Source organism: Orycteropus afer, unplaced genomic scaffold, assembly GCF_000298275.1.
Source record: "Orycteropus afer afer isolate SDZICR_OR568_19922 unplaced genomic scaffold, OryAfe1.0 scaffold00174, whole genome shotgun sequence".
NCBI classification, from domain to species: domain Eukaryota; kingdom Metazoa; phylum Chordata; class Mammalia; order Tubulidentata; family Orycteropodidae; genus Orycteropus; species Orycteropus afer.
In genome coordinates, this window is record NW_006921761.1 from 5774372 (window position 1) to 5791721 (window position 17350).

A 17350-nucleotide genomic window follows, 5' to 3' on the forward strand; every position below is an offset into this window, starting at 1 on the left:
CAGTTCAGAAAATCCTGGAAGAATGCATTTCCCGCCCCCTGGGTGTCCTCATCCAAACCTCCTGCCCATGTGGCTGGCCTATGGCCTGTGGGGCCCCCCATCCCCAAAGGTGCCCACCCAGTGTCCCAGGGTTCCTGCCTCACGACTCTCTCTCCTCCACATGCCCGTTTCTCTTCACCCCTCTCCTTCCCGTGTCCCCACCACCTCCCGCGCCCCCTTTTCCTCTCAGCGCCCCCTCTGGTCCCAGAGCACCCCGTTCTCCCCGCACCTCCTGCTCTAGAGGCCCCCTTCCACTTGCACCCCCCTCTTCCCGGTGCTCTTTTGTCCCAGCGCCCCGACTCGTCCCTGAGCCCTCCTCCCTGGGCCCCCTTTTTCTCTCGGCGCCCAGTGCACCCCCGTTCTCCCTGCACCTCCTGCTCTCACAGCCCCTTTCCACCTGCACGCCCCTCTTCCCAGTGGTCTTTTGTCCCAGCGCCCCCACTCCTCCCTGAGCCCCCTTTTCCTCTCGGCGCCCCCTCTGGTCCCAGTGCACACCCGTTCTCCCCGCACCTCCTGCTCTCGCAGCCCTCTTCCACCTAACCCCTCTTCCCGGTGCTCTTTTGTCCCAGCGCCCCCACTTTTCTCTGAGCCCTCCTCCCAGCGCCCCGTTTTCCTCAGCGTTCCTATACTCCCCGGGGCCCCCCATTATCCCCGCGGCCCCCCATCCCCGGGACCCCCGGCGGCCCCCGCCCCCTCCCCTCACGGCCCAACGTCGCGAGCCCGCCAGCGGCCCGGAGCGTCCACACACGAGCCGATCCCGGATTGGTCCCGGGCTCGGGAAGTGCCCGCCCACCGCACCGCGGGCCAATGGGCGTCGGGGGCGGGGCCGCGCGCCGAGGACGTCGCGACGCCGCGCCGGGTCTCGAGCAGCCGCCGCGGAGCCGCCGGACTGAGTCGCCGACCGCGCCCGACCCGCCATGGCCGAGAGCGACTGGGACACCGTGACGGTGCTGCGCAAGAAGGGCCCCACTGCGGCCCAGGCCAAGTCCAAGCAGGTGGGCGGCGCCGCGGCCTGGCGGGGGCGGCCAGGGACCTTGGGGACGGCGGCGCGACCCCTGGCGGAGCCCGCCGACCCGGCTCGCCCCAGACCCGGCGCGCAGGTGGAGCCCGCGCTCCCGCGTTGCAAGGGCAGGAGCCGGACGCGGTCGGGAGGCCGTGCCCGCGAGGCCGGGGTGATGAGGCGGCGGCCGGGTCGCCCGGTTCCCCGTTTCCCCGGCCACATCCTCTCCGTTCCGGGCAGCGATTCGCGGGTTCCGCTCCCCGCCGCCGCGCAGGCCTGCGAGCCGCTGTGCCGAGGCGGGGGTCCGTCGTGCTTGCGGGCCCCGTGGGGTTCCCGTGCGGCGTCGGCGCGGCCGACGGGGGCCGGGGTGCTGGGGTGCTGGGGACGGGCCGTGCCTTTCTCAGCCGCACCAGGGCGCTGTGGGTCCGCTCTGGGGCAGTCGGCCGCCGTTGCCTGGCGACCATGAGCGGGGGCTTCCTGGTCCGAGGTGGGCAAGCCGGCGTCGTGGCTGCCTGGGAAGGGCCGGCGGCGGCTGCTGACCAGCCTGCGGTGTTGTGCAGCCAGGCCCGGCCCTGCCGCTGGGCTAACCTGAAGCCTGCTCTGTTCTAGGCCATCTTAGCAGCTCAGAGACGAGGAGAAGATGTGGAGACGTCCAAGAAGTGTAGGTACTGGGTTCGCCAAGGGGGCGTGTGTACTGTGTGCAGGTGTGTGCCTGCGTGTGCATGTATGCGTGTATGTGCGTGTACCTGCGTGTGCATGTGTGTGTACAGTGCCTCCCAGGGGTGGTGTCAGGAGCGAGTGTGCCAGAGGAACATGGTCTCATCTCTAGGCTGGGCAGCTGACTGGGAGAGGTGGGGAGCATTGGTGGGCCTCAGATCCAGAAGCTGTTACCCACCTACCACCTGCCCACCTCCTGTAACGGTGAACATTCTGGAACTGCTTGCTCTTCAGTTTGTGGGGGGTCCCCACACTGGCTGTTTGTGGTAGAAGCCTTTCCCAGCCAGGCTTCCCCTGTGGGAGTATTTGGGAGCCCAGGGCATCTGTGCAGCGAGGCCACCACTCTGCCCTGGCGTTTCTTCAGCTGTTTTCCAAATCCTTCCCTTGCCTCACTCCTGCCCCAGGGGCTGCCGGCCAGAATAAACAGCACTCAATCACCAAGAACACTGCCAAGTTGGACCGGGAGACGGAGGAGCTGCACCACGACAGGGTGACCCTGGAAGTGGGCAAGGTGATCCAGCAGGGCCGGCAGAGCAAGGGGCTCACCCAGAAGGACCTGGCCACGGTGAGTCCTGCCAGCCCCCCACTTGGGCTGGGCCTGGGGCCAGTATTTGGAAGGGGCCTAGTGAGCTGGGTGACACTGGGGCCTCTGGGCAGCCGTGTGGACCTCATGCACCAGTGTGCTGGGTTTATGTGGACCTGAGCCCCTGCAGCTGTGGTGATGGGCTGAAGTGAGGTGAGAGGTGGTGGGCCAGTGGACCCAGGTTTCTCAGACTGTCTTCATTGAACTGATGTGTGTAAGCACATTTCTTCCCTAGAAAATCAACGAGAAGCCCCAGGTCATCGCTGACTATGAGAGTGGACGGGCCATCCCCAATAACCAAGTTCTGGGCAAGATTGAGCGAGCCATTGGTGAGTGGGCTGCCAGGGGTCTTGGCTGCTGCCACCCAGGGCTTGGGTGGGACTGAGGCCTCTGAAGCCTCTGACTACCCTGCCCGAGAGCTCTGCTTCTGTCGGTGGCCGGCCAGTGGGAGCACGCTCCGTGGCTGCCAGGAAAGGCCCCGTATTAGGTGGCTTGGTTCTGTCCTTTTCTGCTTCCTGCCACCACCCTCCCTGTTCTGGTTAGAGCTCTCAGCCTGAGGATGAGGCTTCGGTGACCCTCTGCTCTCGGGTGCGACACGGTGTGCTCCCCACAGGGTGTCAGCCACGCGACCCGTCTAGTTGGCATTTGTGCCGGCTTAGTGGCACTTGCGTCCCTGCAGTTTAAGGTCTTGTCAGACACCTGTTCTTTGTAAAGTAGATGTGAAAACCAGTGACGTGCCATGTGTTGGCACTAAAGGGGAGGGTCAGGGCTGCGGAGCTGGGGGAGAGCTATGGTGTTGTGGGGCTGTAGAGTCGGGATGCAGAGTTGGGGTGCAAAGCTGTCAGGCCACCCCCCATTTCAGGCCTCAAGCTCCGAGGCAAGGACATCGGCAAGGCCATCGAGAAGGGGCCGAGGGCAAAATGAACACAAAGCCTCGAAGTCAGTCGCTTGGCTGACCTCGTCCGGCTGGTACCTGACCACCAGCTCTGGCGCCGGTCTCCTCCTGGCCAGCGGCACGTGGGGGGCAGACCTGCTGAGGCACCCCTCATCCCAATCCTGCTGTCAAACAAACTAAACCTTGCAACGCCTCTGGCTCTCCTGCCTGCTTTTTCCCTGCGCCCTCCGGACGGGACCCCTCCCCCTAACAGCCTCTGAAGGGTTGAAGCTTGTGGGGGGCTGCTTCCTTGGGAGGCTGGGGTTGGACCTGCTGCCTCCCGTCTCTGAGCTGTCAGAGCTAATAAAAGCCTCCCCATCCTTCTGTGGTAAATGACTAACAGCTGCCAGTCTGGCTCCCAGAGGGGGTCAGGCAGGAGGGGTTCCCATGAGGAGCCCCATGTGGCCAGTGGCTGTTGGAAGGCCGCGACTGCCCCCTGCAGGATCCTCTCCTGGCCACCACGTCCACCTGGCACTGGTGGAGGACCCAGGACAGTGTCTGTGGCTGCAGGCCTGACCTGCGCCCTTCTGGGGGTGGGGGGAGCCCCATGGGAGGAAGGGTGTTGCTGGGAGGCCCCACGGGCCCATGAGGGGCTTTCCTCCCTTTGCCCTGCGTGGACGTCTGCGCTGGTGCTGAGGGAGGGAGCCCTCCAGGGCACAGGAGGGGAGGGCACCCAGCTTTTCCAGTGTGGGTCGAGCAGTGCTTTAAACTTGGTAACTGCCCTCAGCTTGGGGGGGGGGTGGCTCAGAGCTTGGCTTTGTGACAAGCTCAGAGGTGCCCAGCAGTGACACTGAGTGTAAATCACAGGAGACGCCCGTACAGAGACTGCTGCCACGGTAGGGGTGTGGGCACAGGACCGCCATGGATGGCAGGATGCAGGGGGCCCTGTGGGGTCACTGGCCTGGTTGGACCTCTTTTAGGCTCCTGCCACTGTTGCTGAGGTCTAGGTCCTGGCCCTGGCTGTCCTGTGGTTCTTGGCTCTCCTGTTCCCTGGTCATCCAAGGGCATCCTACCTGGCTCCTTGGGGGTGGGGTCACCCCAGAGAGCCCCCTGCTGTGGCAGGTCACAGAGCAGATGGGGACAGTAACAACCTGTGAGCCAGAGATGGAAACAGAAACGTTTATTCCTGGGCCAGCGGCAGAGCTGGAGGCAAATGGCCTCGGGGGCTCGGCCTGGGTCTGGTCGTGGAGAGGCAGCGAGGCTGGAAGTAGCTACTGGTCGCTGATGACCGGCGTTGGGAGTGTGACGCGGTCCTGGGGAAGAAGGGGGTGGGAGAGGAGTGGGAGTCTGCCCCCAGTAGTTCACAGGCACACACACACACACACACACACCTGGAGGCCTGCTCCAACCATAGAGCCCAGTGGCACACTCCTCCCCCTCTCTCCGGCCCCCCCCATGGGGCCCCACCCTCCTGCACTGAAGTGACTGTTCTGCCCTGGCCCTGCCCACACAGGGGTCCTGCCCGCCGGCCCCACCTCCCCCAGCCGCCTGCCTACCGCATTGTAAAGAATGTTGCTGAAGCCTGGAGTGGGCCCGGCGTCTGGGCGCCCCTGGAAGGGGCAGCTCCCTTTCCTCCGCAGCCAGTGCCACCCAGCAAGTCCAAGCAGTCCCAGAAGCAGCAGGAGGAGGGCTCCGGCAACCAGGGCGGGCACCGATGTGGACGCGGGCGTAGACCCATACCCTGCGGGCCGTGGACATGGACCAGACCTGAGCCTCGAGGCCCAGCCTGCTGCCCTCTACAAGAGCGCAGGCTGGAGGGCATTGGTTGGGTCCAGACAGCCTCACCGTGGGCCAGGGGGTCACGTCCTGCCAGACCTGTGACTCCTAGCCCTGGTCACTGCTGCCCTGGGTTCCTCCGCTGGCCCTAACCTAGCTGGGCCTGGGGGCACCAATAGGAAGAGGGAAGAAGGGGCTCCAGTCGGGCAGCAGGCCAAGGCCCACCCACTATGGACAGGGGCTCTAAGGCGGGGGATGGGGTGTGGCACAGAGGCTGAGGCTAGGGAGTATGGTGCAGGGGTCCCCTCCATCCACAGTCTGGCTCACCCTGGCTGGGTGCAGGCGGCTGGCAGGACTGCCCAGCCAGGTACTCTATGTCATCCAAGGCGATGGGCCCCATGGTGGGCTGGCCACCCAGGGTGGCTTCAAACAGCACCTGTCGGGGAGAGAGCAGGGCTGAATGAACCCCAGGGAGGGACACTACCCCCGCCCCTGGCAGTCCTTTAGCCCCCTCGCTTCCAGGGCCAGCCTCACCTGGAACTCCTCAGGGCTCACCACCTCCACCTGGCCTTGCAGCCACTGGTGCCGCTGGCGCCCGCCCACGCCCCACACGGCCAGCTGCCCCCGGCCGCTGCTCAGCAGCACCCTTAGCTCCCCCTTGTCTGGGGACAGAGCACAAGGGCGGTCAGGCCAGGGCTCCCCAGAGGAGGGAACAGGCTGTCCCCGTCTTGGGCCCCTGCTGGTCCCAGCCCCACTCACAGAAGTGCTCGGGGAAGCCCATGTGGTACCAGAAGCGGAGGCAGGAGCCTTTGGTGGCAGGCAGTGGTTCGCTGCGAAGCCAGGCTGCCCGGCCGCCGGGGCCCAACACGCCAGTTTCAAAGTAGGCAAAGTGACCTGGATGATACGGGGCAGTGGGGAGCCAACAGGTCCTGGCTACTGATGGAGGCCCTTGGCGTGGGCACACAGGGAACCAGACTCCAACCCAGCCTACGCCTGGGGCACTGCTGGCTGCCAGGCAGGCGCCACAAGGGGGTGTGTCTGGCTCCCAAGGTCAGCTCTTGTTCTGAAGTTCACCCACGCAGGCTCTGACCTCTCCTGTGCCCAGCAGGGCTTACCTGCCTCGGTGCCCAGAGTGTGGTCCACAGCAGGCTGAGGGTACTGGGAGGGTGTGGCCCCACTGCTCCAGTCCCAACTGTACCCCCCTAGGCCGGGCCAGGGCAGGCGGCTCCAGCCACACAGGCCGGACTCAAAGTCACAGGACGCTGTAAGAGGTTGGGCAATGACTGCCTCTCCCACTGCCCCAGCCTCCGTGGTCTGCTCATGGCCACAGCCACCCCCCTGTACTCCCTGGGGGGGGGGTGGTCAGGCAGCAGGCTCCCACCTGGCTGGGGGCAGGGTCCCTCCTGGAGAAAGAGGTCATCCACTGCAATGTATGAGTGCTCCACGCCCGCTGCCTCAGCCTGGAACACCACCTGGAGGCAGGGCAGGGAGCTGGGCCTGGAACCAGGCTGGGGCTGGCCGTGCCTGCAGGCCCACTCAGCCTCCGGGCCCATTCACCCTCCAGGCTGGCTCAGCCTCCTGGCCGGCTCACCTTGGGCCGGCTCACCCTCCAGGCCCACTCAACCTCCAGGCCCCCTCACCTCGGGGCTGGCTCAGCCTCCAGCCCAGCTCGCTCTGCCGGCCCGCTCACCCTCCGGGTCTGCTCACCCTCCAGGGCCGCTCAGCCTGCACGTCCACGCTGCCCAAGCGCCAGGCTGTCCCACCGTGCGCACTGATGCTGCGCACCTGGCGCCGCTCACCCTCCTCCACGTGGACCCGCAAGGTGCCTGCCGTGGGGGGCTAGGTCAGCACAGCCATGGGGCCTCCCCGACTCAGCAGGGGGGCTGGGGCCCCCTGGAGCCCCTCCCCACTTCACCTGGGTTCCAGAGGCTCATGTGGTACCAGAAGGTGAGGCAGGCGGGCTGGGCCAGGGGCCCGTACTCCTCCGAGGTCAGGGAGGCCACGTGGCCGCGGGCCAGGGCATGGGGGCTCATGTCCACGACCATGTAGTGCCCTGGGGGCAGTGCCAGCATCAGCCTGGTTACCCTTGACCCCCAAGTCCTGGGTCCCCTTTCCCCAAGGCTGTCTGCCCGCGACCTTGTGCCGTCTCAGTGGTGTGGTCTACGTAGGGACCCTGCACGGCCAGCCCCGTGGCGTTGGCCTGGCGCCTCCAGAGACCCTGGCCGCCTGAGGAGAAGCCGCAGGCAGAATCCTCAAAGGAGCAGCGCCTGGGGGCCCAGCAGGGACCAGGCCGAACGGCCACATCGTCCAGCCCCATGGTGCCCCGGAAGCCGTCCCGCAGGCCCTCGAACAGCAGCTGGGGGCAGAGCAGAGAGCTCAGCCGTGGGGACCCCCAGCAGCCCCCACGGTCAGGGTGAAGGGCTCAGCCAGGAGAGGAGGGGCAGCCGAGAAGGGGGTCAGCCAGGAGATGGGGTCAGCTTGTAGGGTGTGGACCCCAGCCTCTGCTACCCATTGGTGGGGTGAAGAGGTCGGCAGGTGACCCCAGCACCTCCTTCACGGCCAGGCTGGCTCACCTGGTACTTGGAGTTGGGGTGGTGGGTGAGGGTGGCCCAGGCCTGGTGCCAGCGGTTGCCATGGGAGCCTGAGTGTGACCACAGGACTGTCTCCACTGCCCCTTCTCGCCGCATGGCCAGGCGCAGCGTCCCTGGAGGGAGGGGTTCGGTAGGGTCCAGACTCCCAGTCCCTTGCCAGCTTGCCTGCCAGCTGCTCAGCCCTATATGTGCCCCATGATGTCACGCACCGATCTGGGGCCCATGGAGGTAGTACCAGAAGGACAGGCACTCCGCTGGGGCCACTGGTGTCTGGAGCCCTGTGAGCAGGTGGGCACTGGGGCCCCGGGCCAGGGGCTCGGTGGGGTCCAGAAGCACAAAGTGGCCTGTGTGGGGATGGACAGCGGGCACGTTGGCGGGCGTCGGGCCGCAGGAGCGCTCCCAGTCTGGCAGGCCTCAGCCCTACCTCGGCCCGTGGTGTGGTCGTAGCCAGTACCCTGGCTCTTGACCCGTCGCCAGCGCACATCTGTGAGGTGACTGCAGTGCCAGCCGCACATGTCCCGCTCAAAGTTACAGGTGACCTCTGGAGGTGGAGCCGATGAGAGTCAGCGCCCCCCACCCTGCCCTCATGCCACCTGACTGGATCTGCAAGGGGGGCTGGGGCAGGGGCAGGGTGGGCTGGGACGGAGCCTCTGAGCACCTCTGTCCTTCTCAGTGGTCACTGTGGGGCTGCAGCCCCTCAGGGTCACGTTGTCCACGCCAGCACCCTGCTGCCCAGGGCCATCCAGGTCCACCAGGCCGACAAACTCCAGCTTCACCGGGTGGGAGGAGGGGCGTGGTCATGCAGGGTCGCGGCTCAGGACCTTGCTCCTCACCCCCACTCCCAGGCTGCCCTTCTCACCCGAAAGGGCCGGCGGCGTGCCCCAAGCGGGACCGTGTGCCCTGTCCAACCACCAGTGCTGCTGGTCTGAGCATGCCACACCACCTCCCGGGAGCTGCCCTCCACCATGACCAGTGCCAGCAGACCTGGTGAGGGAGGTGTCACCACTCTGTCCCGGACCCCTGCCTGCCTCCCTGCTAGGAGCACCGCGCCTGGCCCCCAGAGCCGGGTACCTCGGGGTTGACTCTGGAAGTAGTAGGTCAGGTGGAGCTCACAGGTGGGGCCCGAGGGACCCAGGGCCGGTGTGAGGACCCGGGCTGCAGCCCCCAGCTGCCCCCATGCCTTCTGCAGGGACAGGAAGTGTCCTGGGGGTAGGAAAAGCGGCTCAGTTGGCCCTCCCAGGACTGGGGTGTGGGAGCCCCGCTGGAAAGCCGGGTGCAGGGACTCTTCCTGAGGGAAGCAGATGGGGAGACCCGATGTAATTCAAAGGCCTCACCAGCGGGTGCCCCACCCGCCTGGGCTGCCAGCCTCCGCCACTGTAGCCGTCCCACACTGGCGTCCTCCCAGCCCCCGGTCGTGGTCTCGAAGTCTGCGGTGCCTGCAGGGGTGGCTGGAGCTGAAGATGTCCGGAACCCCCACCCTGCCCCACTCCTGGAGAGCCCTCCCCTGGTTCGCCTCCCTGGGTGCCCACTCAGCCCAGACACGAGCCCCCACCGGGCAGCTCCTGGGACCCCCGTCTGACCTGGCTCTGGGGCTCCCTCTGGGCCCGGCCCACCCCCTCACCACACAGCAGCTCATCCTCGCCCCCTGCACACTGCTGCTGGAAATCGCACAGCTGCTCAGGGGGGACGCACAGCTCCCCACAGGAGAGGTGCCCAGGTTCACAGAAGTCCCGGGCTTTTGGGGGCAGGGGGGCTGTGGCCTGGGACTCAGTAGGCGGTGCCCGCAGGGTGGATGGTTCTGTGGGAGCAGAATTGGGGTCAGGCGGGGCCGGGGCGGGGAGCTCAAAGGGAGGGAGGGGAGGGCCGCAGGGCAGGCTCACCTGGGAGTGGGGTGCAGTGGTCAGACAAGATGAGGTCATCCAGGCCCACGACACCGCCTGGGCCCGTCTGTGCTGTCAGCAGGATCTGCAGGTAAAGGGCTCAGGCTCCCAACACAGCCCAGGCCAGTCCCTGTGCCTTCCTCTCCTCACAGACCCCTCTGACCCACAGCTCAGGGCACTTCCATCACAGCCAACCACCATCCTAACTGTCAAGGAGCACCCCACCCCTTGCTGCCTGGTCCCACTCGGTCCCCTACCCTGCTGCACCCCCCTGGCAGTTGGAGTTGGGGTGGTGGGTGAGGGTGGCCCAGGCCCCTCTACAACCTCCTGTCCTGCCTGTCCCCACGTGTCCCATGCTCATCCACACTTGGCCCCTGCCCCACCCGTCCTCACCTGGAAAGGGTGCTTGCTCTGGATGTCCACCTGGTCTCGGACCCAGACGTCGCCCAGCTCCCCATGGCGGCTGTGCAGCAGGGTGGGGGCCTGGAGGGCACCAGCGGCCCGCGGCTGCAGGAACAGCTGGAGGCTGCTGGCCTCGGACCCGTGCAGGTAGTGATAGAAGACCAGCTAGCGGGCAGAGCTGCCGTTGAGGGGAGGCCTCCAGGGTCAGGCCGCCAGGAGGGTGACCCTGCTCTGCCCTGCCACTGACTCACCGTGCAGGTGTGGGTGCCTGAGGCTTGGAGCTGGGGGCTAGAGAGGACTGCAGGGGCGCTGGGCTCTGCCACAGAGATCAGGAAGGAGCCTGGGGGAGGAAGCATGGCCGGTGGCCAGGCCAGTGGTGATGGCCAGGTGAGTGACAGAGCTGGGTGGGTGGCAGCGGCTGGGTGGAGGGATGGCAGCGGCTGGGTGGACAGATGGCAGTGGTGCCCAGGCAGAGGGGTGTTGGTAGCCGGGCGGAGGAAATGGCAGTGGCTGGGTGGACGGGTGGCAGCGGCCCCGCGGAGCTCACCCTTTGCACTGTTCCGGCTGTGGTCTCTGCGCGGCCAGGCAGCGTGGTTGAGACCTCCCGTGCTGCAGTTCCGGGACCACCCCTCTGAGTGAGTCCACAAACCCAGGCCGGTTTCAAAGTCGGTGGCTGTGTGTCGGCCTGGGTGGGAGGAAGAGGGAGCTTAGGGTCCCCGAGCCCAGCCTCACCCAGAACGTGTGGCTTTAAAACTCGGGCTCAGATACTGGTGACCCTCTTGGGATGATAGGCTGGGCCCCTCCCCTGTAGGTCTCCAGCTGGGGGCCCCTGGAGTCTCATTCCCCAGCCTCTTCCCCCGCCCCCCCGTCATCCCAGCCTCACTGCAGGTGGCGGGGTCCTCATCTGAGCGGTCCCCACAGTTGTCCTCCCCGTCACACAGCTGGTAGGGTTCCACACAGGCCTTGTTTCGACAGTGGTGCTGCCCCAAGGGGCAGCTGGACCTGGGGCCTGGGAAAGGGGAACCAGTCACCCTGCCCCCAAGTCCCTGGGAGGCCTGAGGGTCTGAGCAGGGCACAGGCAGGGCTGAGGGGCACCTGCTGACCACTGCCCCTCCTGGGGCACGGGGGTGCCGGACCACATCCTGAGGCCGGGATCCCACCCCAGGCAGGGGCCTTACTGGGGAGTCCACAGTTCCAGAATTCCACGTCGTCCAAGGCCACTGCACCTCTGTGGGTGGCATTTCGGGTGGCGGAGAAGGTCACCTGAGGAGAACAGGGAGCCTGAGAGCCTAAGCTGTGTCTGTCCTGCTCCCCACTGCCCAGGAGAGCACCCCCATCCGGGCCATTGCCAGCTCACCCAGAAGTTACCCCAGATGCGCCCTGTGGCCACTGCCAGCTCCTGCCAGCCAAGGCCCCAAGGTCCTGAGCTCCGCCACAGGGTCAGCGTCTCAGTGTCATGGGTCAGCTCCAGTCTGAGCTCAGCCACATCTACAGCAGGGAATCCTGGGGAGGGGGTCCCTAGCGACCCCCACCTGCCCACCCGTGCCCCTCCTTTGGGGATCCCAGCTCCACAGTGACTTATCCTTTCCTGGGCCCTCCTGCGGCCACCCCGTGACCCCTTGGGCACCCACCCTGCCTTTCGGGGGGGCCCGGGCTGCATACCTCCCTGTGCTGCGTGGAACCAGAGCCGGATCCCGCAGGAGGCAGCCGCCTCATGCAGCGGGGGCGAGCGAAGGGCTGCCGTGGACGCCTCCTTCCCATGGTGTGTGTCCACAGCCACGTACCAGCCTAGCCAGGCGACAGGGTCAGGAGGCAGGACGGAGACGGGGCGGGGCTGGGCTGGGAACAGGCCTCACCCAGGTCGGTGCCGAGCGTGTGGTCTGCGTGTGCCCCGGGCCCCTGCGCTGCAGCTCCTGCCCGGTCCCGAAGCCAGCTGTAGCCCGAGGTGCTGATGTCCTGCCAGCCGCAGGAGTCCTGCTCGAAGCTGCAGGTGAAGGGGGTGCCTGGGGTGGGAGCGGCCCCGTGGAAGCCTAGGGAGGGCAAAGGTCGGTGGGTGGCTGCTGCGGAGCATGCCCCCACCGTGTGTCCGCGCCCGTCTGCTCACCCCCCGCGTGTCCTGCTGCGCTGCCCCCCCGTCCCGCTCACCGCACTGCATCTCGTCCGAGCAGTCCCTGCAGTCACACACGAAGTTGCACACAGCTTCCCAGGGGCTCTCACAGTGGTTGGGCACCCAGGCCCAGCCCAGAGACCCTGCTGACAGAGGCAGCCCAGTAGTTGGAGGGCAGGACGACCAGCCACCAGAGTTTTCCCAGGATGGTTCTGCGCAACCCCAGACAGCTGGAGGCCATGTGGGGCGGGCCCAGGGGAGGCTGTGTTATGGGGGCTCCACGTCAGGGTCCTCCTGAGTCCTTGGCCCCACGAGGCTGGGATGGGGGGTGTGCAAGAGCAAGAGGCCCGCAGCCCCACAGTGGGACGTGGCTGGAGCAGGCAGCTGGCGGCCGAGTGCTGCCTGGCGAGGAGCAGGGGCTGTGGGGGTATCTAGGAGCACGAGTGGGTGGCCCAGCCAAGCAGCAGGTGCAGGACTAGGGAGCTGAAGGATGCCCCCCAGCCCTTGTCTCAGGGAACTGGGGGGGCCCAAGTACTGCTCCTCTCAGCAGGAAGGCCCAGGACCCTGAGAGCCCTGGGGGCAGCTCCGACTCCTGCCCTGGGCCCATCACACCACCCTGATGGCAGTGCCCCACACCCGGGACCGCTGCCCACCCAGCTCCAGGTAGACAACAGGCAGCTCACCTGTGAGCAGGGTCAGGGTGGCCAGGAGGTGCCAGGACTGACACATGGCTGGGTCTGAGGGAGTGAGGCGTGGAGTCAGTCAGTCCTGCAGCCCCGAGGCTGGCTCTGCCCAACTGGGGAGTCGGGGTCATCCTATCTGTGCCACCCCCTGCCCCACCCTTCTGCTGACACTGCTGAACACCCACATCCGGCTGTCAGGGCCTAGGGGCCCCTGGCCAGGGTCCAGCCCCACCTGTGACCCTGGTGTCCCTACCCTGCCCAGCTGGTGGAGGCCCACAGGAACTTGGTGGGGCCTAGATGCCTTACGAACTAGGATTGGGTGGGGGTGGGGTGGGCAGAGAAGGCTCTTCCAGCCCTGGCCTGCAGGTCCACCAAGGTCAGGGCCCACCATGCGCAAACCCCAGCCTGCCCTGTGCACCTGCTGGGGTGGCCCCACCCCTGCACGCGTTCATTTCACACGTGATGCTGCTCCTGTGGGTAGCCAGCTGGGGTCTGCTGCTCACCCATACCACCCTCTCTGGTGGCAAGACCCTTCAGACTGTGGTAGGCACAGGGGGCAAGAACCAGGCTCTGTGGTGGGACCTCAGGGCTGATGTCCTGCCTCAGCACCTGGGTTTCCTCCCCTGTAAGAGACAGCCTACGCAGTACCTGGTGCAAAGTGCTGGCCGAGGATGCCAGTGACCACAGTGCACAGCCCCACCTTTGGTCCTGTGTCAGTGAGGAGCACACTGACCCCCCACAACTGCATGGACAAGCGTCAGGGGCAGGCACTGGCCTTCACGTGCCCGCAGCTCTCTGCCTTCCGTGTGGCCCCCATCCCTCTATCCTCTGTGTGGGCCCCCCATCTCTCTGCCCTCTGCATGGGCCCCCCATTCCTCTGCCCTCTGTGTGGCCCCCATCTCTCTGTCCTCTGGAATAGGCTGGACTGGCAGCAAGCGCTGACCCCTTGCACGAGGCCTCTCGTGGGGCCTCTCACAGATGTCCTTGAGGATAGCAGCTGCACAGAAGGGCCGTCAGGCCATAAATTGAAACAGGAGTGGCCACTGTGCTCAGCTTATCAGACCCCAAAGAGCTGAGTGTGCACTGGCGCCCAGGGCCTCCGGGGGTGGAGGGAGCTGGTGAGGGGCAGGCAGTGCCCACTGACAGAGGCCCTGCTCCCCGGCCACCAGCTGCTTCTGTCTGGACTCTGGAGGACTGTGCTGGGTGGGTCCTTGGGGGCTAGGCAGGGGCGGGGAAGCCGTAAAGCAGTCCAGGGGCCAGGCAGAGGTAACAGCACTTTTAATTCCTGTGGGTAGGCAGGGATGACACACTGCTTGGGGTCAGATCTGAGGAGGGTGGTCTGGGCAGAGGCAGGGCATCCTGGTATGGCTGTAGGGGGGCAGCGGGGCCCAGACCTTCAGTAGCCGTCATCTGCCCAGGTGACCTCGTAGTCAGGATACTTGGCCTTGATCTTTTCCGTGGAGATGGAGTGCTGGGCACGTCCATAGCCCTGGAGAGGGGGCAGGTGTTGGCCTGGCACCAGGGGGAGGGGACAGCAGAACTCTGGGGCTGAGGGTGTAGCCACACTTCCGGCCCTCGGACCACCCTGGGGGCTCTCTGCAGAAAGGTGGCCCTGCCACCAAAGGCCCGGGTGCACTGGCCACCACGAGGCTGTGTGGGTGCCATGCACAGTGATGGCTTCTGCAAAGGGGAGGAGCTCTTAAGTTCAGCAGCAGAGGTGAGTGGCAGGACTTAGAGGATGACAAGAGCCTAGCCAGGCGTCCTGGGCGGGGGGCCCCCGTGTGTCTGAGGGGCAGAAGGGCCAGGCTGGCCACCCTTCAGGCCTGGAGCAAGCTTCCACTTCTGACTTGGCTTGGGAAACAGAAGCCCAGGATTGCAGGCTGAGGGCCCCATCTCAGCCAGAGCCAAGGCGGTCAGACTAGACCTCCAAGGCCTGGCCGTCTGGGCTACACAGGGCCTCGCTCACCATGGAGTAGCCGTACACGTGGATCTTCTTGTCCTGGCTCTGGTGGGAGATCCGCCCGCCGCCCAGGCACTCGCAGCCGTAACCCTTTCTCTGTATCTCGGCTGACACCTTGTCGTAGATGTCGGCTGGGAGGGAGGGAGGGAGGCCTCAGGGTGTGGACCGAGGCTGAGGGTCTCAACCTCCAGGCCAGGAGGACAGGGAGGGGCCTGAGCCCGCGCCTGGAGCAGCCTCTTCCCCAGTGGGGAGGCTCGAGCCTCGGGATGCGCCGCAGAGGGCTGGGCTGTGGTACCCCGTTCTGCACACCCACAGAACCCCGACTGCTCTGGGCCAGCCCGGATCAGGGCTCGCCCATTCTGGGTCGCACTCTCCTGGACCCGAGGGTACGCCCGGCCGCTCGCTGGCCCTGGCCACCAGCCCTTCTCACCCACGTCCCCGGCCTTAGCCCCTGCGCCCCGCCCCATAGACGCTGGCCACGCCCCCGGCTCCAGGCACGCAGGCCCCGCCCCCGCCCCGGGGTGGCTGGCCCCGCCCTCACCGTGGTACTCGGCCCACTTGTAGCCGCGCACGATTTCTTTGCTTTCCGCAGCTTGGGCGTCGGAAAGTGGCGCCGAGTGGACTCGAATCAGCACGTACTTGAAGACGCCGTCAGAGTCGATGTCCACATCGGGAATCTCAGCGAGATCCACCACCGCCATGTTTCGTCAGCGCTCACCCAGTCCCCCAGCTCCTGCAGCCCCTTCCCCTCCCGGTCTGGGTTAACGTACAGCGTGGGGACCGGGCTCTACAAGAGCCGTGGCCAATCCTGTGGGGGAATGTTGCCCAGGCCCATAACCGCAGCCAATCGTCCTGCTGACTCGAAGGCAGCCTAGCCAATCGCAACCCAGCTCCTTAGAGCCTTGCCACCACGCTGGTCCGCCTTAAAGGGGAACGAGGAAACCTGGAGCTGGCCTCAACTAATTGCCGCCGACTGAAAAATCCCTTTCCCGCAGGGTCGGGGAGGTGTCTTTGGTATGGCCAGTCAGGCGGCCTGGGAGACTGAGGCAAGGAAGCCGGCCGCCTGGGGCCCCACCCCAGCAGCCCGAGGCTCCCGCCCACTGCCCTCTCCCCAAGAAGGCAGCAGGGGTTACATTCAAGTTGCAGTTTACTGGGTTCAGAAGCGCTTGCCCCCTGGAAACAGTCGTTCCAGGGTGGCCCTGGCCCGGCCTTCGGGCGAGGGGCCGGATGCAGGAGGCCGCGAAAGCGGCGGGGCAAGCGGGGCGGGCGCGCTCGCGGGGCGGGCGAGCGGGCGTGTGTGGGCGGAGCGACAAGGGAGTCGGGCGGAGGGAGACGCGAGCGGGCCGACGGAGCTGGAGCGCGCGGGTTATCTGGCTCCCGGGCCCCTCGGCTGGGTCCAGCAGGGTCCTCTCGCCGCGTCCAGCCTCACTGCCGCCCCCCCCGGAGTCGTCCCGTCCCCGGGTCCCTCCGGCCCTCCGTGAACTCCCGGGGGTGGAGGCCTGAGGCCGGCACAGGTCCCCCCACGCTGACCCACGAGCTCGTTCCAGCAGCCGCTCGTACCACTAAGCGCGCCTGCCCCCTGGCCCGCCATGCTTGCGGGCCGGGGCTTCCGAATGGCGTGTGTGGTCACTCCCCGCCCACCCAGCCTCCGCGCGTGTTTCTGCCTCCCGTGGGGCTCTGCACCAGAGCGCCGGCTGCCCCTCGCCAGGCCTCAGGCCGGCAGCGCGCCCTCCCTCAGGCCGCCTTTCCTGCCCGGGGCCCTGCCTTCTGCTGGGGAACTTCTGTCTCAGCGAAGGCTCTCTGATCCGTCGCCGCCGCTTCTCACGCGCGCCCTGCAGGCCCGGGGCGGGGCAAGGACTGTCAGTGAAGGCCCAAGCTTGATGCTGTCCTGCTCAGCCCCGGGTGCCCCGCAGGGCACTGCCAGTGTTCCCCGGCGAGGAAAGGTGTCTAAACACCGCAGACCAGCGCGGGTCCGTTTCGACAGGCCCGCGCGGAGCCGAGTGTAAAGTGACAGGACTGGGCTTTGGTCAGTGCCCGGCTCCTGGAGGAGCGGCAGCCCTGCGGACCGCCGGGCCGGCGCCGTGTGTGGACAGCGCGGGTCTGGGCAACAGCGTCCCCTTGCCGCCTGAAGGCGGCGCCCGGGCGGTCCTAAGGCCACCCCACCTCCCAGCGGGGAGCACCAAGCGGCCGAGGACTGGTCCTGGGGCCCTGAGACGAGCACAGGCCGCGGTGGGTCGGGGGACAGGCTCGGGGCCGGACTCAGTGGACACAGGGCGCAAGGTGACCTCGCGCCACGGCTTTAGCTGGTGTGCGGGGCTACAGGAGAAACTCTGGGAAGTGGAAGCAGCCGAGGGGGCCTGGGCGGGGCCTGGGCGGGGCCTGGGCGGGGCGTGCGAGCCTGGCGGCTCACATGAGGTCGTCCAGAAGGTTGGCGCTGGCCACCCAGTCGAGCGCGCGCGGCTCGGAGGCGGCCATGATCATACACATGAAGGGCCGGCCGGTGCGACGGTCTGTGGGGTAGATGGTGGTGGGCGTGAAGCGCCGGTTGGCCTCGACGAACTCGCACAGCTGCTCGTAGACGCGCGGGAACTCGTGGCGCAGGAAGACGCCGCGCAGGCGCAGCTCGCGCTGGATGTGGATGAAGGCCACCTCGCGCGCGCGGCGGCCGGCCTCGCCCTCCTGGTCCAGGCCCGCCGTGCCGGGCGGCGGCGTCAGGATCAGCGTCTCCATGTCGGGCT

At 66.9% G+C, this 17350-nt stretch overlaps 4 protein-coding genes across 4 annotated transcripts in view; 1 reads left to right on the forward strand and 3 right to left on the reverse strand.

Moving 5' to 3' along the window:
• The first annotated feature begins 956 nt into the window (after nt 1-956).
• On the forward strand, nt 957-3263 carry EDF1 (endothelial differentiation related factor 1). Its single transcript, XM_007946944.2, has 5 exons — nt 957-1034; nt 1649-1700; nt 2161-2321; nt 2575-2668; nt 3202-3263. Exons 1-5 carry the CDS (start codon nt 957-959, stop codon nt 3261-3263), a joined length of 447 nt encoding a protein of 148 aa, XP_007945135.1.
• A 1221-nt stretch (nt 3264-4484) lies between these two features.
• MAMDC4 (MAM domain containing 4) lies at nt 4485-13400 on the reverse strand. Its single transcript, XM_042781810.1, is given in 28 exon segments — nt 4485-4526; nt 4770-4954; nt 5317-5425; nt 5524-5651; nt 5749-5883; nt 6105-6251; nt 6371-6461; nt 6697-6815; nt 6905-7042; nt 7126-7345; nt 7563-7693; nt 7790-7924; nt 8005-8121; nt 8652-8783; nt 8915-9016; nt 9202-9333; nt 9410-9545; nt 9854-10027; nt 10114-10202; nt 10410-10547; nt 10746-10871; nt 11041-11125; nt 11220-11350; nt 11525-11650; nt 11719-11892; nt 12008-12112; nt 12653-12706; nt 13301-13400. Coding segments are annotated over 28 exon segments (3501 nt in total).
• A 648-nt stretch (nt 13401-14048) lies between these two features.
• On the reverse strand, nt 14049-15313 carry PHPT1 (phosphohistidine phosphatase 1). Its single transcript, XM_007946948.1, has 3 exons — nt 15154-15313; nt 14619-14743; nt 14049-14141 (listed from the first exon to the last, which is right to left on the reverse strand). Exons 1-3 carry the CDS (start codon nt 15311-15313, stop codon nt 14049-14051), a joined length of 378 nt encoding a protein of 125 aa, XP_007945139.1.
• Nucleotides 15314-17018: 1705 nt separating this feature from the next.
• AJM1 (apical junction component 1 homolog) overlaps nt 17019-17350 on the reverse strand; it is a 3078-nt gene continuing 2746 nt past the window's right edge. The window contains exon 2 of the mRNA XM_007947056.1: nt 17019-17348. Coding sequence (XP_007945247.1) covers nt 17019-17348 — 330 coding nt within the window. The remainder of the gene's footprint in view (nt 17349-17350) is intronic.

Bases quoted from the DNA above. Each gene is read 5' to 3' on its own strand.
- EDF1 (XM_007946944.2), top strand. From the start codon at position 957: ATGGCCGAGAGCGACTGGGACACCGTGACGGTGCTGCGCAAGAAGGGC. The intron at 1,701-2,160 runs GTAGGTACTGGG...CTCCTGCCCCAG, and splicing joins TGTGGAGACGTCCAAGAAGT to GGGCTGCCGGCCAGAATAAA. The intron at 2,322-2,574 runs GTGAGTCCTGCC...TTTCTTCCCTAG, and splicing joins CCCAGAAGGACCTGGCCACG to AAAATCAACGAGAAGCCCCA.
- PHPT1 (XM_007946948.1), bottom strand. From the start codon at position 15,313: ATGGCGGTGGTGGATCTCGCTGAGATTCCCGATGTGGACATCGACTCT. The intron at 14,744-15,153 runs GTGAGGGCGGGG...CCTCCCTCCCAG, and splicing joins CAAGTGGGCCGAGTACCACG to CCGACATCTACGACAAGGTG. The intron at 14,142-14,618 runs GTGAGCGAGGCC...CCCCCTCTCCAG, and splicing joins ACGTGTACGGCTACTCCATG to GGCTATGGACGTGCCCAGCA.